A 25919-nucleotide genomic window follows, 5' to 3' on the forward strand; every position below is an offset into this window, starting at 1 on the left:
TAGCCTCAAAATGGGTTCACGTTTTTCAACTCCCCCTTGGGACCGCAACGCTGCAGTTCTCACCGCGTAGAGCAATTACATATATCAGGAGCAGGCATCGGAGCCCCCGGCTGCTTTGTTGTGGCACGCAGCTGGAGCTATTTTCCTGCCCCTATCGGAGAACGCTTGGCTAGACATTTTTGCTTGACTTACTTCTAAGCCTACTTCTGGCACCACCTCCGAGACAATGGAAAGGCCGGAAAAAAGCACGCCCAATTTCTTCGGATTCATAGAAAAAATTACGTAGGAAAGGGCGAGTCGGGTACATTAAAGCTGCTTCAACACTGGAAACTATGTTGGTTGCAATCGGCTTTTTCATAAATCATCGCGATATCAAACTGAGAATTTGTTCTAAAAAGTTCCGATTGCATGTTGTCTTAATTCCTTTAGTATTGCTTGGTATTGGGCGAGTTGGTTTATGCTTCCTAGAATACGTTTAACTGGAACGTAAGGAAATGACGGACGATCGAGAGAACTCTATCCGTGTTTCTCTTGACCGTCCTTCGTTTCCTCACGCTCCAGCTGAAAGTTTTCCGTTGTTTTCCTTTTTTGTTGTTTTAGTATTTCGAGACATCTTTGACAAAAGCAGAGTAAGCACGCTCGTCTTTGTTATTGTACTTTTATTGCATCATGAATATTTCCGGAAATGCATCGCGAACTGCTACTCCTCACGCAATATATTTATTTTTCTTCGCATGCATATAACCTACACCAAAGAAGGCGGCCCCTGGACGCTGACGCGGAATATTCTCAGCAGGAAACCCGGGCCTTAAAATGAGAGAGCTGTCTGTGAACGCAGAGTTTTGGTGTGCATTGCTGTCGTTTCCATATACGTGCAAGTAATCGGGTGTATAGAGTTACCATGACGAACGGACTGCAATTCACCGGGACAGAATTCTTTTTTAGTGTTGACGGTTTCTCAAGTTTACTCACGAGTAAATACAATCGAAATCACGCACAAAAGAGAAATGCGAATATATTTATTCCTTTATGCACTTCTACAAATATTTCGGGTGCAGATACAATACAAATGTGGCACTTGGGTTGTTGTTTCAGGGAGCCGTTTTATTATTTCGCGGGGATGTAAGATGTGTCATCTTAGAGTACCTGTAATGAGGTCCAGAACATACGTAATGTCTCCCGTAACTAGAGCCATAAAATGAAATTTAGTATAATCTTAATCCGGGTGCCGTAGAGTGTGGGATTATCCCGCATAGGGGTAGCATAAGACAGTGTACTTTTTGTTCTGAATATAGGAATAACTATATAGCTGAAATAACTTAGATGAACCCCAAAGATAACATTAAACTTTGCTTTACTAGAGAGATTGGACTGTTCCCAACTCACTCTAATTTTGTTTGTTGTAAAACGATGTTATCATTACTTAATAGGTTACGCAGTTAAACATGGATATAACGAAGATGACAAAAATTCGCAATTTTTCGTTACATGCAGGTTTTCGTTACATGCAGGTTACGAGTTAAAGCGTGCGTGAATGAAGCACAAGCGAAACCAAAATGCTAGCCATCAGTGACCGTAAACCCACCCTTAGGGGATTTATTTCACAGTAAAAAAGTACAAAAAAAAAAGTGGGTGATTGGCACCTGCTGCATTTTCACGAGCTTATGTCACTACACGGCACTCCAACGAAGCAAGCTCCCTCACCCCCTATTCACAAACGTAACTTAGGTATCACAGTTTTGCCTTTTGACACTTTTCAGTGCCTAACTTAGCGCGTTTCAAGGACGGAACTTGTGCTCAAAGGGCGCCTCTTTGCGAACTTGTTGCTCTTTTCCACACTCAAAATAGTTCAGAAGACGCTAGCCGCGACTGTACCGGGCGGGGACGTTCTTCTTTCTCACCGATGGGTACGTGATTTAACATTGCAAGTTTGTCTTGAAAACACAAAATTTCTTGTTTTCTGGCAGCAGGACTCACCACCAGCGAACCGACAGCACAGATAGCACTCGACACGCCCGACTACACGCCGACAGGCAGGCCTAACATAACCGACCTAACCTACACCGCACTCACACGGGAATTATTCGCTAAATTAGTCCATTTCTCCACCCGATGTTCGTAAAAAAGTCCAAAAAACAATGACCCATCATCGTAGCGAATTCGTTACATTAATGTTTAACCGTCGCAACGCCTCTGTAACATAGAGGTTGCAAACACATGGGCTTCAAAGGGGGTGGCAATGGGGAATTGAAAAACTTCGTTAAATCCAGGAATTCGTTTCATAGAGGTTCGTTACATCCAGGTTTAACTGTACTTAGCAGGGTATATTTCAAACTAGGCGCTAACTCAATTATCTCATGACTAGAAAAGAATTGCGTGATATACTTGGCGTAGCAGACAAAAGACGGCCAATCAGTACGCTAACTGCATAAAGGCGGATGCAGCGTGGCAGGAAGGGGAAATGGGTTCATCACAGCTCGACATAGTAGCGGGGTTCATCGATGTAATTGCGTGACCGTAGGCACTGTGCGTGCTTCAGACCATTGACTTCAGGCTTGGATTTATATTTGGCTAAGAAGTGGACAACGTAAGCCCGAGTGAACTCTTAATGTTCTGATAAGACACCTGGTTACCAAAGTTTCTGACATTTCTTTCGATTTTGACCTCGCAAGTCCGCGCTATAGCGGGCGATGCATTCCGCCCCCTAGTTACAAGTGCCACATAAAGATGGCGCAGCATACTTGTTCGCAAGCTTTAAATCTGTGTTCGTTGTCGGCAGCATCATGCGATCCGTCCATGCCAGTCGGGTGACACCCACTGTAACGACAATACCGTAAGCGCAAGCGTGAAATGCGTCCAGAATACGCTACCGCGCCATATTGCACTGCTATTTCCTAATTACCTAATCTACTTGAAAAGAAAGTTTAGCAACAACTACCCATTCGTAATGTTAACAGCGGCGGCATGCGGCAACTTTATCAGATGTATAATTTGAACGAAGCTGAGAAAATAGAGGCGATTTGAATGGCATGCTTTCTCTGAAAAATACAAATACATTTCGTATTTACGCATTGTTGTGGCGCTTGGTGTTTTTTGGGACATTCTTCGTTTTCGTAACGCCAAACGCAAGCTTTTTTTGTTGAAGAACTTGAGCAATTTTTTTTTATAAAAATACTTAATTAGGCTAATGGCGGATGATACTTTTGGAGACGTGTAAATTTCGGTTATGGCTTTTCTTACTCGCCCAGAACTGAAACTGTCATCGTCCCGCCACGGTGGCTCAGTGGCTAAGGCGTTGCGCTGCTGAGAACAAGGTCGCGGGTTCGATTCCCGGACGCGGAGGCCGCTTTTCCGATGGAGGCGAAAAAGCAAAAACGCCCGTGTGTACGAGATTTCGGCGCACGATAAAGATCCCCAGATGGTCAAAATTAATCCGGAGCTCTCCACTACGGTGCGCCTCATCGCCTGCGTTGCGTCGGCGCGTTAAACCCTACAATCAATCGAAACTGTCGTCGTGTCCAATTACTTTTATTCTGTTATCACCTTGTGTACGTGATAGGATGCTTGGGTACGTCACACGCATCTGGCGCAGTACCGGGGGCACCCGCTAACGCATCTATAACAACGAACTCGACGCTCTCTCAAAAAAAAAGAGAAAAACGCCGTATCTGGCTGCAGCACCGTATAACTGCGTCTTTTCAGCAGTTCTTGGACATGAAATGATAGCTGATAGTATGTTTCAATATTTGTACAACAGAAATTCTTACAATTGTCTTCTAATGCGTCAGAACTCCTCGTCTTCCTCCTCCTTATTGCGAATCCTTTTTATCGTCCTGTATGGCTGTGAGTATCCAAACTGGGCTATTTTAGGTCTATGCTGAACAATATCTGGTGCTTGTTATTTTGTTGATTTGTTCTTGTTTTCCTTTGTTTTTTTACCAATACTCTACATAGACATATTTGCACAACTAAATGACCAAAAGTCGCCAATCATGCATTCTCTCGCACGTATGGACCATCGTCACAGAGTTGGGGCTTTTCAATGGCTTCTTTTGTGTTGCTCTTTGCGTTTGCGGTCGTTTTTTAATTTTTGTCTTCACCTCGTGATGGTGGTGACCGAGATAGACATTTGTGCACCCGCCGCGGTGGCTCAGTGGCTAAGGCGTTGCGCTGCTGAGCACGAGGTCGCGGGTTCGATTCCCGGCCGCGGCGGCCGCTTTTCTGATGGAGGCGAAAAGCAAAAACGCCCGTGTGTACGAGATTTCGGCGCACGTTAAAGATCCCCAGGTGGTCAAAATTAATCCGTAGCCCTCCACTACGGCGCGCCTCATCGCCTGCGTTGCGTTGTCGCGTTAAACCCCACAATCAATCAATCAGATAGACATTTGTTTATTTTCTTTGTTAATTTCTAATTTCTTTCTTGCGTTTGCTTTGCTTCTTGATTTTTTTTTTCTACCAGTTATGTACATTTATTATAGGGAGTAGATGTGTTAACTTCGCCAGTCACGCAATTTTGTGTAGAAAAATAACAATCCTCAAGAACATGCGCACATGTTTCCTCGTCCCCTGGATTTACCCACTGCGCCACCATGGAAGGTGTAGTATCTAGCGTAAATTGGGGTTAGGGAACATCCTGATGCGCGTGGGTGCAAGAAATGCCCTAATTTCAAGCATACGCGTATGCACGGACGGACGGACGCACAGTCGATAGCAAATGTCTGGATTTCACGTCCCCCAGAATTAGGTCTTTTTGCTGACAAAGCGCGCTTGGCATTGCACAATTAAACGAACAGGGTACAGTTAACAGTACAGTTAGCGATGGTATCTTCTGCTTGCCTGCTTAGAGCAGCTTTAAGCAGTTCGGGGGCAGATCAAAACTGCTCCCGCCATTGAAAAATAAAATGCGGAACCGCTTGTAGCTGCTCGGAACTCTGCTCTGAGCAGGCAAATAGAAGAGACGACGAGTGTCGCAGTTAAGGTGGCCCGTACCCATGTAATTGCAATGTCCTGCCTTTCAGATGCTACTCCCATGGAACCTAGACTTTTGCTTCCGACACTACGTCAGGACAATCGATCGCTGAAACCAGGCTTACGTCCCATTATGTAAAAATAACAAGAAACAGGACTGGCGTTATGCCGTATCGTAGACCATGATTGTGCTTGTTCAAGTCGACCTGTTAGCCTGGCTGACCTCGCCTGCCCATTAAAGGTTTTTCTCTCTCTCACCCCAGTCTAAAATCACAACAGGAATACCGCAAAAACCTAACAAGAATTCCTGTCGCACGACAAAAAACTTTGTTGTGACAACAGAAATACTGTTGTTACGACAAAGCCACCTGTTGTTACGACACACTTCTGTCGTAATGACAAAGTCAATTTTCTCAGCGACAAACATTCCTGTAGTCACAACAGAACTGCCATTTATGCTACTCTTCACCCTTCAAACCACGTGCAACTACTGATGGAACACCAGGATCACGACACGACAGGAATTCGGCACGACGGAACATAAAAATCATTACAGCAATACATCACACGACAGAACAGCAGAATTACAACACGACAAGAATACGACGAGACGACAGTACGACACGCGAGAACACGAGACAAACTACAGAAATTTTTCTTGTTATTTTCGACTGGGACACGTCATAGAAGATGTTTGTGTGTTACCATTCAAACACACACAGGCGTATCTTGGCACATTCAGCAGCTCAGGGGCAAGACATACGAACGACGGGATGCATGATTTAACGCACGAACATTTTTAATGCTAGGAGGCTACGGAAGTGCGAAACACTACATCGAACTTTGTATAGCAGTGACGTATTCAGAACAAAATATTATCATTTCAGGCTGTGTACGTTCCAGCGATGCCTGAAACACGCGTTCACTTGCGGAACGTATGGGGCCCTTTGTTCTTAAATCTTCCGTGGACGCCCGGAACATGTTTCTCGATTTGCGGCTGCCTTCATCGACGAAGAACGGCTCGTCAAGTGTCCATTGGCGCGAAAAACGCCTGTTTTAGACGGGCGCTTCAGCTACGCGGTTTTCTTCGCGCGCTCATTCAACCCAGAAAGCAACGTTATTGGCGCAGTCACGCAGCTCGCCATATCCACGCTTTAGGCGGAAAATCGTTTGCTCGGCTCTGTCGCTGTCTCGTCGCGAAGATATGCCCACAGATAATTTTGTTCAACTGCTGTGCTTGAAGTTATATCTATATACGCACAGTTTATTTGCCATGACAAAGTCACGAGAAGTTCTGTTTGTTTAGACAGTGCGTGTTCTCAGAACCAGAATTCTAGTAAGCAAAAAAAAAAAAGAGAGAAACAGGGCCCACTCGCGAGAGAAACAGTCTGCGACTATACGCTGCGCATACACACCACGCAGGCTGATTTGTGAGCGCCTCTTCTTGAAACTCTTTGCTGACGAGTTCTTTCCCCGTGTAGTCATCAGGGAGCGTGGATCACTCGAATTACGATCGTAGCAGACAAATAATAAAACAATAAAAAAACAGTAAAGCAATAATGAGAGAAAACTAAAACACTACAAGGGGAACATTGAACAAATTTTCAGTGCTAAAATGTTCCATGATTATGCTTTCGGCAGGCGCTATTTGGGATGTTGCCCTGGTGTTTCGAGATTTTAACCACCCAATGAGGACTACGCCAAAGCAATAAAAGGAAGTACAGGTCAGGTCTAAATTTTGTTCTTAAGAATCTTTAAGGCACTACAACATTTTAAACCTTAGCAAGTTTTGCTGCTGGCGGATAGTTAAGGACGTCCCATAGCTTCATCAATACACAAGGGCGCAAAATATTTTAGATTAGCATGTTAAATTGGGTACTTTTTATTCTACCCCCTCCCGCACCACGTCACGTGATATATATCACTCAGGAGCGGCGAATTTAGTTTCTTTTTCTTGTTCTTGCTCCGGACGTCTAGCATGTACGTGGTCATTGTATATCTGCCATGTACCCTGCTATTTTCATTTTCTCTCCTCATTTTTTGTCCTTTCATTCTTTGATGTCACACCGACAGATAAAGATCTAGCGCCAATTTGCAACCTTGCAGTGCAACGCTCGATGTACTCTTACCGATTGAGTAGTGTTCTCAGAGAAGCCTCAAGTAAATCATGTAACGTTTGTCAGGCCTCCTTGCAGGGCAATGGACTGGAACTGTTGAAACTCTCTTCATTCACACCGTTCTCCACGTCACATCTCTCCGCCTGCGCTACCCCTCTCCCCCTACCAACGCAGAGTAGCTGGCCGGAGAACTTCCTCGAGGCGGCCTCTCTATATTTCCTTTCAATAAATTTGTTTCTCTCTCACGCACCGTCTATGCTTCGCGGACAGCAGAAAGCTTCAGCATAGACAATAACGCCTCGTGGATGGTGTACCCGCTCGCACAAGCACGCGGGACCGCCATTCGTGTCTCCGTATTCCCACAAACCCGGCGATGTCCCCGCGAAAGCCGAAGTGACATTCCAAATGAAAATCGTTTTTTTTTTTTTTCCTTCGCTTGACCTCACCTACACATTTCGGAATTTCATGGGCTCTTCATCTGTGCACGTACTCTCGGGCACAGAAACCAAACAAGGGCGCGTGCGCCAGGCTCCTTCCTTTATTATAGTTACTCTTTCCGGCATGTTCGGGTCCTCTCACTGGTTTTTCACTTTTCTTTCTATCTATGCCTGTTGACACGCGTTTTCTTTACTTCTTTGTGACACATATTTAGATATATGTAGCGCTGTTTTAACTGTCACCCATACTCCCCAACGTTTTGCTTCCCTACAGCTCCCTCCGCCCCGGGCAAAGCGCCGCTCTGCACTCGTTTCTACCTGGCGCTCCCGCTTGACCAAGATTGCTTCTCTTCTTGGGAATTTAGAACCGTCGTCCCGTGTGCACCACAAAGTAGACAGGAAGGGGAAAAAAGAGCAAGGAGGCAGAACGGAGGCACATACAGGGGGCGAGCAGAGCTCTGGAGCAGAGAAGCACTTCAGCTCCCCAAAGATGGCGATCTCAATCTCGCCTAAATTAATCACACCGTACCGCCGAAAAAGATGGAAATGGCCTGGGGATTGAAATTTAACGAATATTCGCCGGTGGTCTTTTTTTATGGCGCTATTTACCCGTTATTATTCATTTTTCTCTTCTGCCGGATTTAGTACGGCCCTTCATTTCTCGTCGCACTGCCTGCTTTTGCGAAATTAAGTGAGCTTAGAATTTGAAGAGTCGCTCTCTACTCGAGGGACTCGCGTCTTGCCTTCCTCGCTTCTTTCTGTCCAGCGCTGGCGCAGACTGTATATGGGCTTAAAAGGACCTGCAGGTTACAGGCCCTTGAAGCGTTCCGAACAGTTTGTTACGAATGTAAGGACGCAACAGCGATGGGAAATTGTGAGCGTTAAGTGCCCTCGTCAGGGACTCTTGAACGATGGCACCGGAGGTTCCGCATTATTCCCATTGTTAAAGCGAAACTTGTTACCGCTACCTTCTTTCGCCTTTACATAGGTTTGGCGTCCGCAGAAATGATTTTCGGAACTCAACTTTCTTGTTAGCCTGAATACATGACAGCTATTTCTGAAAAGACTGTTCGAAAAACAAAACAAAAAACACCATCCATTCAACTCTTAGAAGGCGAATGACCAGCGGAGCTTTTTCGCATCAAAAGTAAAGGTGACACAGAATTTAGGAATAAATTTGGCGTGGTTGAACGCAAGTAAACCAAGTTTGTCGTGCCCGGTATCCTTGTTGAAACAAAGGTTATCGCGGCGAGAGAACGCAGTTAACGCGCGCAGTTGCACCGAAAGACAGCACAGACGCTGCTCGTCGCAGTAGGCTTTGTAGGCGCGAATGCTTGGGGGCTTGGATGCATCTAGCGCCTCCTAGTATCATTTTCTGATGGCGCGCGTCCTTGCTCTTTCCCCCTCCCCCTTTCCGCGCACCTCTACTTGGAACGAACAACGAGCATTAGACGCTTTCACTGCGCAACCACCCAAGGCGCTGGCTTGACCTTGCCTGAGCGTGAAGGTATTGGCGGTGGTGACGGTGGCGGAAACAATTATTGGCCTATTCTCTGAGAGTGGTACCTCGGTCCAGAGATCCATTAGACAATCTGGCGGTCTTCGATCTGTACGCCAAAAAAGCTGGCTGGGCATCCAGTTCACTGCTGGTCATCAGGTTCTCCCACAGCTCAGAAAGAGGAAGGGGAAGGAGGGTATTGGGGAGGTTTGGATGCTCACGCTAGGAATATTATCCTAGGGTCAGCATGAAGGTCAGATGGACTCTACGATGAATGAGCTGTTTCCGAGGTTTGACCTGGGGTGGTGTTCTGAAGTTTGGTACGTCTCGTGTCTGCTCGTTTTGAGCGAGCCCTGATTGGCTAAATGCGAACACCCGGATGTGACGCAACGCAAGCACGTCGGAGCTACTGCGTTGAGCCGCGGCTTTTCGGAGCAGACGATTTGGAGCAGACGATATTTCATCGCCTTGTTCTTGGCTCGCTGGCGGAACAGGAGGGCAATACGTAATGTTGCCCCGTTCTAAATGACTGCAGAAGCATTCCGCCTCTCGAAGAGGACTGTGCGGTGGTTGTGCGAAGGGCCGCGAAACGAATTTCGCCGGCGGCACCGTGGGCTCATTGTCGAGGACGAAGTGATATGCCCCCTTCGTTTCTTCGCTACCGGTAGCTTTCAGTCGGCGGTCGGTAACGAAGAAACGATATCTCTGTCGGAGCCCTCCCTACGCCGGTGAATCTACGCCGTCGCCATCACACAGTGAAATAAATGGTCGTCTGCGAGCTAAACCGCCGAGAAGACGACCGAAATTTCCCAATCACTCACCATGGAATTTATAAACTTTTATTGGTACTTTACTAAAACACATACCAGGTTAACTTTCATAGACATGATGCGAAGCTGGCACGTATACGTTAAGAAACGAAAGACTAGACCACTAACACATTTTTCCCTCGGAGAGTTCCATGGGAATATCGACACCGTATACGAACCATTCGAGAATCTAGGAAAAGCTTGTGTCAGCATACCGCAAGTGCGTCGACGCCGACATACATAACAGTTTATTACCTTGATACACAGTCATTGTCACCAACATTAAAATTGTGGTCCAAGCGCAAAAAAAAAAAAACTGAGAAGTCGTAGCGTTATGCTTTACTGCCACAGTAAACAGCTGGCTGCAGCTGCAATCATTCGTCATTCGTCGCCTTATGGTGAAAATTTTCAACTGCATTGTATAAAAATCTTACCGCGTTTAGGTTTTCATAATACGTTCAAATAAACACATAAAAATAGTTTAAAATAGGTTTAGTTTGAAATGTGTTTACAAAAACAGTTGCGCAAAAAGTCAATCCGAAGCCAGCCTACAACCGGAAGTACGCCACGATGAAGCAGACGCAAAACGAACATTTTCAAAACGGACAAGCCCTAGAATACCGCCGTTGGAGAATCGTCGTTTAATAAATAAATAACAAAAAATATGGCGCCGCTTGTATTATATAGTGGTTCAGGGATGGAGAAACAGCAGAGACCCGGCTGTTCAAAACCAACGCTACGAATTATCCAAAGGAAATAATGATGTGTGCCAGGCATACAGAAACTTCAGCCCTCTAAACCAGAGTCGCTACCCACAATTGAAGCACTGTTGGTAATGAAAGAATACTGAAATCACTCCGCTGGTCCAAGAAGGGCTCCAGTTATAGTGTTTATTATTGAGTGTGCACATCATCATTTGCGGGCGTTTCGTTTGTCATCCTGTGAAAGAAGGCAATAAAGAAAAAAAAAAGCATGCGATGATAGCTCAGTCGGATAGACGCCGGTTTCACAACGTGAGCAGACCCAGGTTGCGGCAGCTCAACAGTAGTAGATCCAAGACTGGGCAAACGCCGAAGCTGGCGGCCCCACCGAGCTTATTATTGGCTCGTATAAGTTTATGCGTGGCTATGCTTGGCGACTTGGCCATGTTTTCTGTGCGGCTATGCTTCGAGGCTCAATCAAGTTTTCTGCGTGATCATGCTTCGGGCCTCGGTCCAGTTTTCCGCGTTGTGTCGTCATTATCTCCCCAAAGAGCAACGAACACTCGGTCATTAAGTATGCACAATGTAAGCGTGCCCACCGGTTTTTCGGTGAAGCTCCAAGAGTAGCTAAAAATTTCAGGTGCGGAGTAGCTCAGGACCGCACAATGTCCGTCCGCGTCCGCGCGCATTGCATTAACAATCGCAAAAAATCACACAGGCAGCGGCACGATACGAGCCTGTGTCGGTTAGACCAGGCAGAGTTAGTGTCAGTCGTCTTAGCCATTGGGCTCCGACCGTGAGTTAGTACCTGAGAGTCAAACGGCTTATTCCCTCGCCTGTAACGGTGCGGAGTACCTAGGACCTCCCAATGTCCGTCCGCGTCCATCCGTGCGCACACCACCATCAAGCGAAAATCAAGCTAAATTCGATTTGAGCCGTGAGTTGCAGTTTCATTAGGGAATATTCAAGGTGCAACTCACGGCTCAAATCGAATGACGGTCGGGGCGCAAATCGGATGTCACTGGGGGGCGCAACTTGGATGTCATTTCGAGTCCCCATACTCCGCACCCTCGCCATCATCCACGGAGTGGAGATGCTGTCATTTTTGAACTCGTTCGATGGCAACCGTTCGGCTTGTGTGGTCTGGCGTGCGGGACACTAATTAACAACTTGATAAACGTTATCACCTCTCGACCTTTTAAATGCAGAGCATTTCAGTAACTCACGATGTCACCCGCGTTGACGTCCGTAGTCATCCGTAGTCGTAGTCCGCACCCCTCCTCCTACACTATATATAAAAAAATACTATCCGGCGCCTGGTTTCGATCCCTCGACCCTGCGGGCGGAACGCAATGTACATGGTGATCTACCCACTGCGCCACAAAGCCGACACAGAATGGGAGGCTATGAACGCGTCTTATATCCTTGACTCATTCAAACTACGTCAAGAAGCTGCTGATACAACGCATTCACTACCAACTCCCCAAACACTAAACGTTAACGCAATACACCCACCCCGTATGCGACACATTTACTCGAGTCCCCCTCGCGGGGAGATGGGCCCAATTACTATGGCAGTGCAACGCCGGCACGTGCGGGGAGAAAAGAACAAAGAGAACAGAACTCCCGCTGGCGCAGTTTCAGGCAGGGGGCGCGCGAGCACTGCGAAGGCGGGAAATTTGAATTGCATGGGGTGGTAGCAGTAAGCGGATAACGGCGGTACAGGCCACTATGGCGAATCACTGCTCTGCATTTCCGACAGCTTTCACATTGAGTGGAACGGCTTCTAATTTTGGTTTCTTTCATTTTGGCATTGACATTTTTTTTATTCACTGGGGGCCTCCTTCTGGGATGTCAGCCAGTCCTTCCATAAGCCCAACAAGAGAAATAATCCCCAGAAGGTACATTGACATCCTGGCCCACTACCGCTTGGGAAGAAGAACCTTTCCGCCTCCACATCTCAACATGTCTCCCGAAGACACGGTCATCTACAGACAGCTACAAACTAATACATTTCCACATGGTACATTACTACACTCAATGCATCCGACATTGTACACATACACTTGTAATTTCTGCATGGAGCCATGCACTCTCTACCACATGGTATGGGAGTGCCGCCACACACCATCCCTTGCCCCCAAACCCAAATCCCTCATTTGAGCAGTGGGAGGGTCGGTTGACCAGCTCCAACCCTGGTAGACCGGGCGAGACAGGCCGCCAAGACCCAGGGCTTCCTGGACTAAGGAGGTCCCCCACCTGGCGGTCAACCTAACAACATTGACTGCTCAATTAAATGTTTATTCTCCTCTCTTCTTGCTTATGTTCTGCGGAACATTGGATGATGTACGTTGTGTTATGCTGGTTCGGCGCGGAGGCCCGCAGCTCTGTCGAGTTGTCCGTTGAGACAGCTTTTTCTGCCGGCCTCCGGCATCGTGTACTTTGTATATGACGCTAATAAATTTCATTGTTCATTGTGCATTGTTTTATTCTTATCTTTGCACCGTCAAAACCGCACCACTGGTCCCAATAAGCGATAGAGGGAGCCGTCCCGCGGCACATTTCCAATGCCGTGCTTGTACCAATTGCATCATACCTCCGGCAGGTGGCGACACGAGTCCCGCCCGAGCGCGGCGAGGCAAAGCTACAGTAAAGCTGCGGTACCGGCTGCGTGATGACGTCATCGCTCGGGGAGGATTTTTTTTTTTTTTTTTTCGCGGGTTCGCCGGCCCAACCACCAGCTTAAACAGCGTCGCTGTTGAAAGAGAAGCTGAAGAAAGCAGTCCTGATATCGTTTTTTGCCTCCCATTCGTTTTTTGTCCTGGCTTTGTGGCTGATCCATGGGAGGCACAGCCTTTCACAAAACAGGAGGGCTTGTTAGGGAAGAATCAGCGCGGCAGCCCGAAGTGAACTCAGCATTCGGTTGCTCTGTCTTGCCCCATGCAGATGCGCATCGGCCTGCACACGGGCCTGGTGCTGGCCGGCGTGGTGGGTGTCAAGATGCCCCGCTACTGCCTCATCGGAAACGACGTCTCGCTGGCCAACAAGTTCGAGTCCGGCAGCGTCGCCCTCCACATCAACGTCAGCCCCACCACGCACAGGTGTGTATACCGCCAAATGGGCACTGCGACATCTTGCCCCTGGTTCGCAGCGCACGAACGTATGCGGTACGGACGTCATGGCGGATTCGTCGATTGATCGATTCTTGCAAGTCTTGGAAACGAGCTTGCAAGAGTCGAGCATAACCCGCCGCAGTGGCTCAGTGGCTAAGGTCGCTGCTGAGCACGAGGTCGCTGGTTCGATTCCCGGCCGCGGCGGCCGCTTTTCTGATGGAGGCGAAAAGCGAAAATGCCCGTGTGTACGAGATTTCGGCGCACGTTAAAGGAGCCATGAAGAGAAAACACAAGTTTGGTTCATTCATAAGATTGCCTCGTTAGAATCATACTGACACTCCCTTTAAGGTAAACTTGGCTCAAATAAGCTACATAATTAGGAAAAGAGGGAATGGTCATGCACCCTCTAGCTCATTTCCTGCAACAGAACATATGATGTCATACCAGCCAGCTCTGCGATTGGCGGAGGCCGGCAAAAGCAAACGCAAATTAGGCAGAGCTTATTAGCTGGCCGAACGAGCTATTTGTGCTTAAATGTAGGGCACATTCTTTTTATAGCAGTAGGAATGGTGGGGTAAACCGTGAAAGTTACGAAATCACACGTAAACATAGAAGTACCAATGCGTAGTGCTGTTGGTACTGCACGCACTATGTTTGGTTTAGCTGCACAATACTGCGGGGATTTGGGGTTGTCTCAGACGACACTGGCCGATTGATGCAAGCAAGGGTGTATTACGTGACCATATTTGTCGAGCGAGCACTATGTTTCACGAAACGAGTATTTTCCCCTTAACAAAAACGAGCCAGGTTCAAAAACAAACCAAAGGCAGAAAACGGCTTGCCACGGTATGGTGGCGCCATCTAGGTTGACTAACAGTAAACGAGGGTCCGCAATCGGCTGCAGAGCGGTCGGTTTCTGTGATGTCATTGCAAACCAGGAAAACGCACAATTTAGGGGGAAAACCAAAATTTTAACTTACATTGAATTATTTCTCAGTGAATAAAGCATCGTTTGCATCCGGACAAGCGCTGGGGTCCCTATAAAACACGAACTCTTTCGAATAAAACAAACTTGTATTTTGTCTTCATGGCTCCCCAGGTCGTCAGAATTAATCCGGAGCCCTCTATTACGGCGCTCCTCATCGCCTGCGTTGCGTCAGCGCGTTAAACCCTACAGTCAAGAGTCGAGCATAGAAAGTATTGTAGTCTAGAAATATAAATAAATTGGGAAAAGGACATTTTGAAATCGAGATTTATTTTCACAGTTTTTCATGGTTGATCACTTTTTTACTTTTTTTGTAGCATTCCCAGAAGCATGCGCAATGGCTCTAGTTTTGAAAGATGAAAGTGCGCTTCAGTCAAGGAAATAGGCCCCCGCAGAAAATGCATCCGCGAAAATAAAATCCATCCGCGAAATTGACTTTGAACAAAAATATTACTTTTGGAGCCGTACATCTACGCCTGGGCAAACGGATGAGCAATCAAGGAAATTGTGATCCTTTACACACCAATTTAAAAATTCTAAATCTGAAACAGCGTTTAATTGTTTACCGCCGCAGTACCAGAGGATGAAATGTTACAGGCGCGTTTACCGAACAGCTTCCGTGGACCGATGGGTGCGCCGGGCCGTCTTATTGAATGCGGCCAACTGGGCAAGTTGGTGAATGGTCATGGTGAAAACAGCGCATAAAAGACGACGACAGAGATAGGTGGGCGCTGTGTATGTGTTTACCGTAAACTATCTCTGTCTTCGTCTTTTATGTGCTGTTTTCACCATGAACGTCTTACAGGAAGTTAGCCCGCCAACTATGGTAATCTCTCTGCTTCTGACCTGCCTGTCTTGGTTGAAACTTCTCAAATTTGCTTCTGTAGAGCTTGTCGGGCGTAAGGAAAACAAAGAAAACAGATAATTTCGCTTCAGCATTCTTTTCGACAACCGATACGCTCCCATCTATGTAATAAATAAATAAAAAATAAATAAGTTAGACTTGTCCAGGACACTTGGGACGCTAGAATTTCTCCACGTTCCACAAATTCCCGCATCCTAGCGCCGACGTAATCGACAATTAATTTAAGGGACGTGGTGGAACGAGATCCGAGGATGAGAATGACGACCAGGGGACAGGCGCGGCAGTTGGTTCCTGGCCCGAAAGTGCCCGCCCAACGCCGGCCCTACACCTCGGTATGCTCATCCAAGCGAGGAAGGCATCGAAGGGCCGGCATGGTTTGCACAGCCCAGGAGAGCCTGGGAAGATGACAGTAAAAGATACGAAGAGCGAACCAAGTTCCAAGGCCTGGGCATTTTATTGCCGTTATAATAGCCAAAGGAGGCGTTGCCACGTCGAATGTCTCCCCTTCAGTGGATGGCGCCAGGAAGCGTGACCAGTGAAGGCTTACGTTACAGCCAATAACTTGACGAGAAGGACGAGGGGAGGAAGGAGGGTGCTGGTAGTTAGCTCTGTATAGACGTTTTGGTGAGAGAGAGAGAGAGAGAGAGAGAGAGAGAGAGAGAGAGAGAGAGGGGAGGGGAGGGGAGGGGAGGGGAGGGGAGGGGAGGGGAGGGGAGAGAGCGGATAAGTCGACATTACAATGCCACCACCCGGAGAAGGCCGTACAGGAATTCTTCACCGACCCACCTGTCTCGCTGACCTCAAATGAAACTATTCTTTAGTCCTCACTCTCACACGCCTATTTAGCTCAAACATTGGCAGACTCGACCGTATATCTGGAAGCTACTTCCTTCATGCGGCCTACTACCTCTCGGTAGTGACAATCGGAAGGCAGGGGAGGAGGTGTTGGAGGTTCAGCGGTCATCGAAGCGCGATAACTCCGGGTCGCCGCGTGGTCGCCCGCGGGTGGCCGCTCATCCGTGTCCATCGCGTCTCCACAGGGCACGGTCGGGTCAGGGTGGCTGGCTGGCTGGAGGTTTCGGCCGGCCAGATTGCTGGCGCAGCGCGCATGTTCGACTTCTGGGCTCGCCGGCGCGTCCGCTCTAATTACGCCCCAGTAGAGGGTGCGAAGAAGGGGCTCACAGACGCACGCTCGGAAGCGGGCGAGCGTGCGCTGACACCAGCGTACGCGTTAGAGGAAGGGGGTCGGGGTCCCGAGACGACCGACGACGCGTGAGGAGCTCGTCTTGCGGGTATCACCACTCGTCAGAGGGTGGTAAAACTTTTTCTGTGCGATCGAAGAAAGCTCGTCGTAAAAAAAAAGAAAATCAGCAAATAAGTAACGTTGTATAACAACAATTTCGAAAGCTAGTAATATATAGAGCACGTTCTCAGCCAGACGTAAGTCTTACCTTATTACTGTTTAATTAAAATAATTAAAGCTGCGAAGAAAATCCGGAAGGACGCATCATACACCGGTTTATAAATTGAATCATCAGCATCTCTCGTTCCGTGCTCGTTAGGGAAGATTGAAGAACTTCAAAGAGGCATCATGCAAAAAAAATTATTGGGGTTCTCCAGGATCTGAACATTTTCATTCGGGAAATCAGATTCGCCACAGTGGAGAACTGCGGAACAAATTAAACCACCTGCGTGTAGCTTTTAAAGACGACAGTCTTAAGCTTCTCAAACGCTAAAATTTTTGTTTGTCTGTCTCTCTGTCTGTCTCGAGAAAGTATTGAGCGCGAACAATTCGACATAAGACGCAGAAACACCGTACGGGACTAGCGCTCGTCCCGGCGCTATGTGTCTTCTGTAGAATTGTTTGTGCTCGAACCTTTCTCAAATCAGGAACCAACTAGCCCAACAGCAAGTTTGACTAAGTTGGTTGGTCTGTCTGTCTGTCTGTCTGTCTGTCTGTCTGTCTGTCTGTCTGTCTGTCTGTCTGTCTGTCTGTCTGTCTGTCTGTCTGTCTGTCTGTCTGTCTGTCTGTCTGTCTGTCTGTCTGTCTGTCTGTCTGTCTGTCTGTCTGTCTGTCTGTCTGTCTGTCTGTCTGTCTGTCTGTCTGTCTGGAGAAACGATTGAGCGCAAACAGTTCAACAGAAGACACAGAAACAAAGGACGGCACTAGCGCTCGTCCCGGCGCTAAATCCGTCAGGTGTTTCTGTGTCTTCTGTCGAATTGTTTGAGCTCAAACCTTTTTCGAATCAGGAACCAACTAGCCCAGCAGCAAGTTTTACTAAGTCTGTCTGTCTGTCTGTCTTTCACCCGATTCAAGCACCTGGCCAAATTACCTGAAAAAATACTTAAACACGATGTTTTTATGTGCAACACCGAGTTCCAATATGATGAAGCAGCTGGCATGGCTGATACATGCCCACATTGTTCAGCACAAGGAAATTATTTAAGGCAAAATGCAAGTACAGCATAGAAAAATGAAACGCGATCACAGAAATATGCACCAGAACACACACAAAAAAATGGTCGCCGTACCGCCGTGCGAATGTGGATGTCCAGCAAAGCCTGTTGTAAACTACTACAAATGCTGATGTAGGAGGGTATGAAATTTTTCTCGTCGTAACGGCAGGCTTGTCGTTTGTGCTCGGCTAGCATCACTAGATAGGGGTACATAGTATCGGCACTCTTTTCTCCCATTGTTCCATGCCGCCGCCATGCTGATGGGTCAGTTCGCATTAAGTGACATTTGTTTACACTGCGACCGTTCGTGCGTGCCGCCATTTTGCTGTTTATGCGTTTTAGTCGGTCTACTCTGGTAGGCTTAGCTTGTCCTTTTTGCTCTGCGGCTGCGCTAGACTGACTTAGTTCCGAATGGGAATCAAAGATGACGCGTGTAACAGCAGAATTGTGTCCAAAGATGCCGTTTCGCTGCACCTTTAATCGTGTTGTTGACAAACGACCCGGTCAAAGTTAACGGCGATGCCCTAGATGCGGCAGTCTCGCAACCCTGATAAACGCCAAAATGGCCGCCGTTGCTGACTTGCATGCCTCAGTGGCGGTACTATAACACCTTATCTATTGACACTACGCTAAGCCTCTCTGGTGACAAATGCTGGGTCCTAGCTACCCTGACGCATGCGCTCGACGTCTTGGGCAAGAACTGCTGTATTAAGTGACACTAGTCCTGCCTAGCCTTCAAAGATAATCTGCAAACCTAATCTTTACCAGGATCACACGCGCCTTATCATCCATAATGCGGTTTCGATGCTTGTGTTTTGTGGTTTGGTTAAACGAATTCTGAGCTATGCCTGATTAGCCCAATGCATGCGCTCGGCGTATTAGGCTTTGGCGCCTTGGCGTTTGTGCCCACGGGGAAGCCGTTGGGGTGTGGAGGTATACAGCTTTGCTGTAATCGTGCAGTTTATTTCCGTGCAAGAGATGCGTGGCTTAGTTGCAGCAACAAAGTTGGCAAATGTGGCTTTTCAAATATACCAATAGCGCGCCGTTATTGAACCCCCACAAACAGTACTTTTAAATTTGGTGTGTTTTGGTTTATATTTTTGTGCTGGAATTTCAGTTGTCCATGGGTGTATACATAAGTGAGAGCACCGACGTTCGTCTCACAAAACACGCTCTGGGTTGGTCGTCACGGTAGGGGACGTTTTTACGATAGGAACGTTAAAAATTCTGACGAAGAGATATGCGAGGTAAAAGCAACAGTAAGAAAAGCTGTCAAAGCTTGCACAAAGTCCAGCAAGGATTGATCCATAGGGAAGCTGCAAATTTTTCTTATTCGTGACCAGTGAAGGACACATCACGCATTTCTACAAGTTTGAAATTGTTTGTTTACATGTTCCGTCGTCGCTTTCCACTGTGCTAGTAGTAGTCATTATCATATGCATCAATGTCGTCGTGTTCCTCATGCCAAGCATTGCAGGCGTGGTAGCGCTTGAAGACAGCTGGGGCGCAGCATCGGCGTGCACGTGCACGATGCATGCACGGTGTTCCTAGAGTCGCGTCGATGTTCCGTAGAGCAGATGATGCGCCGGCTATGGCGTTGTTGGTCGCTAGGCAACACGAGGCGCTCCTCGAGGTTGTCGCCAGTGTTTTTTTTTTAGGGGCGAAGCTCCTAAAGCCTTGGGTCTGTCCATCCCTTGTGTCTCGTGGTACGTGACCGCCGCATGCTTTCGGAGATGTCGCAAAGTGGGCCGCGTTGCACGCGCAAGAACCGGCTGCAACCGGCAGCGCAAACTCGGCACCGGGAGCGCGAGCTTGTCTGTGTTCGCCAACGGAGGCGCGAGCGCACGTGCACTGCGAGGGGGAGATCACGCAAGAGATCACGCCACGAACGCAGGCAGTCGTTCTCGGAGATCGAACGAGACGCAAGGACCTTTGCTCGTTTCCTCTCGTCTTGTTCGGGCACAAGTTCGCCCTAAATAAAAGTTCTTTCTTCAAATACGCACTCAGATGTATCCATATGAACCCTACCACGATCCGAGGAACGTGTATAGACTTAGTGTTTGCAAACTTCCCATTGCAGCCAGTACAAGAACCTTTCTCGCTTCATTTCACAGATCATAAAGCCGTCGTAATGAAGGGACCTTGCAATCCAGTCATGACAACGACGAAATGAAAAGAACAAACGAAGAAACGAAACAACAAACGAACAAGAACAAAATAAAAGTTGATTTGTACAATGTACGCACACAGTCTTACGTCTTTCTTAATGATGTAATGGGCGAACTTTCACGGGAGAGTTACGGTTACCGATGATCTCCCCCTCTCGAGCTTCGCCCCACTTATCATCATTCATTCCGTGGATATGGCGTGATTTTTTTTTTTTTTTTTTTGCTAAAGCCACTGCGTGAGCCGGGGACGATCGGCCGTGGCCGCGAGGCACGCACTCAAGAGCATGCTCAGCGTTTTCTAGAACCTCGGAGTTTTCTCCAGTTTTTTTTCTCTCTTCTTTTCTTTTTTCTTTTTTTTGCTCTAGCAATTGGGAGTGCTGTGGACGCTCGGCGGTCGTCGCAAGTCGTGCTCACGAGCGCTCGACATTTTCTTGGTATTTTTAACGTGTTACGCGCCACACATTACGCTTAGCTACAACAGCTCCGCTGTGAAAACAAAAGAGCTGGCGCTGTTCCAAGCAGAACAGAAACAAACCGGTCCCAACAGCTGGCGGACGAGCGGTTCCATCGCACGTCAACTGAATCGAGTTAAACAAACTTTTTTTTGCATTCATAATGTGATGAGCGAGACAGGAATGTGAAGACTGTAAGGTGCGGAGGGGAGAGTGTGTCACGTGGCGGCGGAGAAAAAAACTTGTTTTTCAACTATTGCAGCAAAGCAGGCAGATACGCAGGCAAATTCCGTTGAGGACGGTGGGAGCTAGTTAGTTATCAATTTTCCGCTCGGATAAGTCGGATCCACTCTTCGCTATTGGCAGTATATTAGAGCTCCCTAATTGTCCCCTTGTTGTGTCCACCTTGACCATTACGCAAGTCTTGCACGTATATTGCTCACACCACCCAGCACTAAGAACCTCCCGTACTCGTCGCAGGTTGCTGGTGCACACCGAGGGGTTCCGTTTCGAGGCCCGTCCTCGCGAGTGCCTGCCGGAGGGCTTCCCGGAGCACATCAAGGGCACCTGTCACTTCCTCAAGGGATTCTTCCATCCCAAGCTCGACCCGGCCGAGCCCCTTGACGTGCACATACGCAAGGCACAGCGGGAACTACGAATGGACGCCTCGCAGACGTGGCTCGCCTAAGAGGGCGACGAACCACTGTTCGGCGTAACGACGAGAGCCATGTAAATGACTATTTCCCTCGGTTTCGGTGTACGAACTGTGGAGTCTGCGTGGCGGTGTAGCCCTGTGGACAGAGCGTTGCTTCGTGACTCTACGCGTCTTCAACGGCTGAGCTTTTCTAGATGCGGGGAGTGAGACACAGTGACCCAGGTCGGGCATGCCCTGGCTTCTTTTCTAACCGAGGAAACAATGCTTTATACAGAAACCGAATTGAGCTTTAGTGTGCGCAGCGTGCCACGGCTCCTACAAACTGCCCAGGGCTCTGCCGCCATATTGTTCCCAGCGGGAAACGTGGCGCCAACTTTAAATGCTCAGACCAGTGAAGAGTGAAAGCTTGCATAGTGTCTTCTCTCTGTCTTCGCCACTCGATGCTGACAAAAAAGACGACGTGTCTGGTTTCTTAATCTGCAGACCCACAATGCATTCTACACTGTGGCTTCTCGGTCGATTGCATCAAAACGTGGCCGCATTTCTTTTTTTAGTTGGACGTGTTCGAAGTGCAGAAATGTACGGCGTGTGAATTCACGGACGCTTAGGGGCATGTTATTTCCGCTTTTGATTGTTTCACGATGCAAAGGGTGGTCTTTCCTTTCGAACATCGGCACGGTGCGGACGCAGGAAAAGATCTGCGCCCCATAGTCACATCGGCCGAGGGCAAAAATGTAATGCAGACACAAGAAAACGAGCGTCAACTGTAGAGAGCTCAACAAGTCTTGTTTTAGTGCCACATGTCTTGTACGGTGTTTGCTGCCGTGAAGTGTTAATGTGAAGTGTTGCAAGTATTGTGAGATAGTTCAGGTGGAAGCCTCGATCACGTTTGTTAAGAGTTTTTTCTCGTGGCTGCGCGTGTTTGCTGGTCGCACTGTTGGCAATCTGTGGGCAGTTTTGTGTACAAACTAGGTGGTGTCGTTGAAACTATCTCTGCTTGGTGGGCGCCCCACAAGCACATATGACAGAACCCGGGACTCAAGTGAGCAAGAAAAGTAATTATACCGCTGGTTGACTGCTGTTCAATACTTCCTGTTCAAAGTGCGTTGTTTTCTTGCACTGTTAATATATAACCAAGGGAACCGGTTTTCCAATGAACCTCACAAAAGTAGTGTGCGTTATCTTGTGTCGTCTGCGTTGTGATTTGTGATTTCAATGCACATGAAAAAAAAAAAGAAAGAAAGAAGCACGGGAAAGCGATATATTTGTTTCGTCCTTGTCTGAACATACCGACGTCGTTTAAATATAGGGCACAACCTCGATGCTTTTTTACGGGGGAAACGTTTGGCAGGTACAATAGTGTGCTGTCGGTAAGATCAGGACATTATCAAGTTACTTTTCCTACATGTCCGCATATTGTCATTTTACTTTAACATTACAACTGCGTTCCGGAGGTCTTCAGCTTTTTCTTGTTATTGTTGTTGATGATTTTCTATTTACCATACCACTACTATCACACTGTTTCTACACGGATGCCATTACAGCCTTGCGACAGATGCGAGCGGCCATAGAAAAAAGAGAATTACACCCAGATTTTTAATGTTCATTTCTAACGTTTGAAAAAAATTGCTCCTTCTGCTAGCTGGTTGTTCACTGCTTCTTTTTCATCATGTAGCTGAAGAGTACTTCTGAAAATCCCTCCTATGAAGCTTACTATAATTTTTATGTTGTGTGTAGTTTTATCGCACACTAAAAATGAAATATTGCTCGCACCATACATCAGTTACTTAAAAACCGCCCTATTTTGCAGCACAGACGACAAATACACAATCACCCACATTTCTTGTGGATATCTTGTAGATGTCTCATCTTATGTGCGCATCTCCCCTCCTTGTCTCGTACTCCTGCGGAGCAAAGCAAACGTTAACCCATTTCATCGACAATAAATTTAAATCGTTCGGAGTATCCATAATATGAAACACACCTACTGTCTTTCTTAGGAAATATCCTGTAATAGCAACAGAGTATTTTGTTGTTCAGCGCAAGAAATTCACGTTTATGGCCACCATACAGCATACGGCAGCACGATTGTTTTGTAGAAGTGGTCTGGCAGGGTTGTTTCTAAGCGTAGAACGAAGTAACCGTTTTAATATTGACGATAATATTCAACCACTTACTTTTTTGTGCATTTTTTGGCAATTTTCAGAGTTGGCAGGCTCACATCTTAACCTTTTAGCGACCCCTCTGTTGTCGCATCTTAATTAAGATGCTTGCATTGTCAAACACAAGATATGCTTCTTGATATTGCCGTAGTTAGGTGAGAGTGAAATATTGCGCGATAAAACGGCGAACAGAATGCAGGACTCCTCTGATCAATGTTGTGCGCGGGTAAGCAAACCGTTCCAGTGAGAGGACCAGAAAGCCGCCACTTTTGTTGGTGGCTCCAACTGCACAGAATTTTTTTTATTGTGCGAGGAAAGTACTGTTGTCCGTTGGCTTCGTATGTGGCCCGCATTTGCCACGAAGTTTGAAAGTGGCGCACTTTTCCCATTCTTTTTTCCTATTGTCGCAGATACTCTCGCGGTGCCTTGACTGCTTACGGCAAACTTTGGCTTTTCACGCCGGTTAAGCTGTGAAGGCAACGTTCAATGCAGGGTGTAGATGCGTAATATCGTATTCCTTTCTCCCTCTCATCAGGGCGTATCTCCCGTAAACAACCTTTCTAATGCTTTCCTTTTTGTGAGCATTCCTGCTAATGCAGTGCACCGATTTTTAGGCATCATTGTTTCATGGACCGTGTTCTTTGACGTACTTCCGGTGTGGTTTTGCCTTTGTCTCTTTGATAAAAACCTTGATCTGTTGATCTACTTACCCCAATGTTGAGATAAGCGAAGATTCCATTCCTCACACAGAGTTGTTGTTAGCTCCGATTCAGCCCTTCAAGACGATGAATATGGCCACATTCTGAGTTTGTCCTCCGTTCCATGTGTGTCCTCCACTCGACCGAGTGAAGGATGCTGCAATGTCTTTACACTGAAAAATTGCTTCCAAGAATTTCCTAGAACGGAGGCTCGAGTAGAGGAGGAATTCAAAATAGCAGGGCTAAGCTCCCACAACTGGGAGTGCTTTGTTCCGCAATGCCACTTTCTGAGCGTTATTTCTTCGACAATGTCCTTCACGAATTGGTATATATCTGAAATCTGTAGTTGTGCAACCGCCAAATGATTCGTCCTACGATTGCAATTCATCTCTTTACGGCGAGGGTTTTGTAGATGTCTTCAAGTGTAACAAACATGGGATTACAAGGTACGAATGCTAGGGCCTGTGTCTTGAAATACTGAAACGCTTGTTGTAGCGGGAGTGTGTGATGTGAACTGCCGTAATAAAAAGCGAAACGCATTGGATTCATTTTATTTTGCAAGAAAAACAAACACTACACCAATGAACAGAATGTGCTTTAAACCGCGACGATTTGTTAAATCGCATGGCATTATGCAGCTGAATCACCTTAGAGCACATGTTCGAGCAAGTTGTGAGCAACGTATGCAACAGCTTTTTGAAGGGATTGCACGACAGTTAGGGAGTTACTGATACTATGGCCAATGGTAAGTGCAGTATGCAGACAGGAAGAAACGTGTGGAAGTGTTTTAATAAATAAAACTTTGGGACAAACATCAATCTCGTACGACCATGACATAAAGGGGAAAACATTCAACGTACACGGACTGGGCATCAATCTTATCTTCCTGAGTGTGTTGAGCCTACAAAGTGGATGCTGGCTCTTAGAGTGTCAATCCTGGATGGCACAAACGTAAAACACTGTACTTGAAGACGTTAGGGTGGTTATCGCAAGTATAACGGTCCGGACAGAGAAAAAACTTGCATTTATAATTTCTACCGACGCGGCCAACACCGTGCATGTTATCCCTTAAAATTTTACGGGTATTCTCCCAATGACATCAAAAATTTCGAAAACATTTTGAAGAAACTGCGATTGTATTTCCAAAACAATATTCTTGAACAATGCTACATAGCCATCGTCTATTTCATGAATTCTCAGTACTTCCAACACCACAGTGATGGTCACTGAATCAATCTTTTTTATTTATAATCTATAAAGGCCACATATATGGGTTTGCTGTACCCTGCACATTTTTTTTATTTGTTGCTTTCTTGCATGCAAATGATCTATTGTTGAGAAAACTCGCCTATAGCCAGCCTGTTCCCTTGGATGATGAATGTCTAGCAACGCGAAAAAGTGGGGTTGGGTAGGTGACGCAATGCGATTGAGCGAAAACAGGTGGACCATCCGTTTACTGGAATTGTCAAAAGATGACAAACGAGACATGGGAAGAACAAAGATTCGATACAGGGGTGAACTCGGGAAATCGGGGAGAAAGGATGGACTCGGAAAACTCACGATGGACGTGGCTGGAAATATTTGGGAGAGGCCTTTGTCCTGCAGTATACACAACCATGATGATGATGATGATGATTATGAGGAGGAGGAGGAGGAGGAGAAGGAGGAGGAGGAGAAGGAGGAGGAGGAGGAGGAGTCACCTAATTTAATCTTAAGAATTCAGGGCGCTCATTGAAACTCTTCTAAACCAGTTGAACGGTTAGAAAAAAGCAGAAAAGAGCGTACAAAGGGTTCTTTACCGGACCATGAAGACAAAGTGCAAGTTTTGTTTATT

The 25919-nt window shown here is 47.0% G+C and overlaps 1 protein-coding gene across 1 annotated transcript in view; it reads left to right on the top strand.

The window, feature by feature from the left end:
* The window catches only part of Gycalpha99b (guanylate cyclase 1 soluble subunit alpha 2), a 212261-nt gene extending 187637 nt beyond the window's left edge, over window positions 1–24624 (top strand). The window contains exons 9-10 of the mRNA XM_077703650.1: window positions 13477–13631; window positions 21051–24624. Coding sequence (XP_077559776.1) covers window positions 13477–13631; window positions 21051–21258 — 363 coding nt within the window. The 3' untranslated portion in view covers window positions 21259–24624. The remainder of the gene's footprint in view (window positions 1–13476; window positions 13632–21050) is intronic.
* The last annotated feature ends 1295 nt before the right edge of the window (window positions 24625–25919 follow it).

Source organism: Haemaphysalis longicornis, unplaced genomic scaffold (assembly GCF_048455015.1).
Source record: "Haemaphysalis longicornis isolate Haplotype H1 unplaced genomic scaffold, Haemaphysalis longicornis Haplotype H1 scaffold_3, whole genome shotgun sequence".
Classification (NCBI taxonomy): Eukaryota; Metazoa; Arthropoda; class Arachnida; order Ixodida; family Ixodidae; genus Haemaphysalis; species Haemaphysalis longicornis.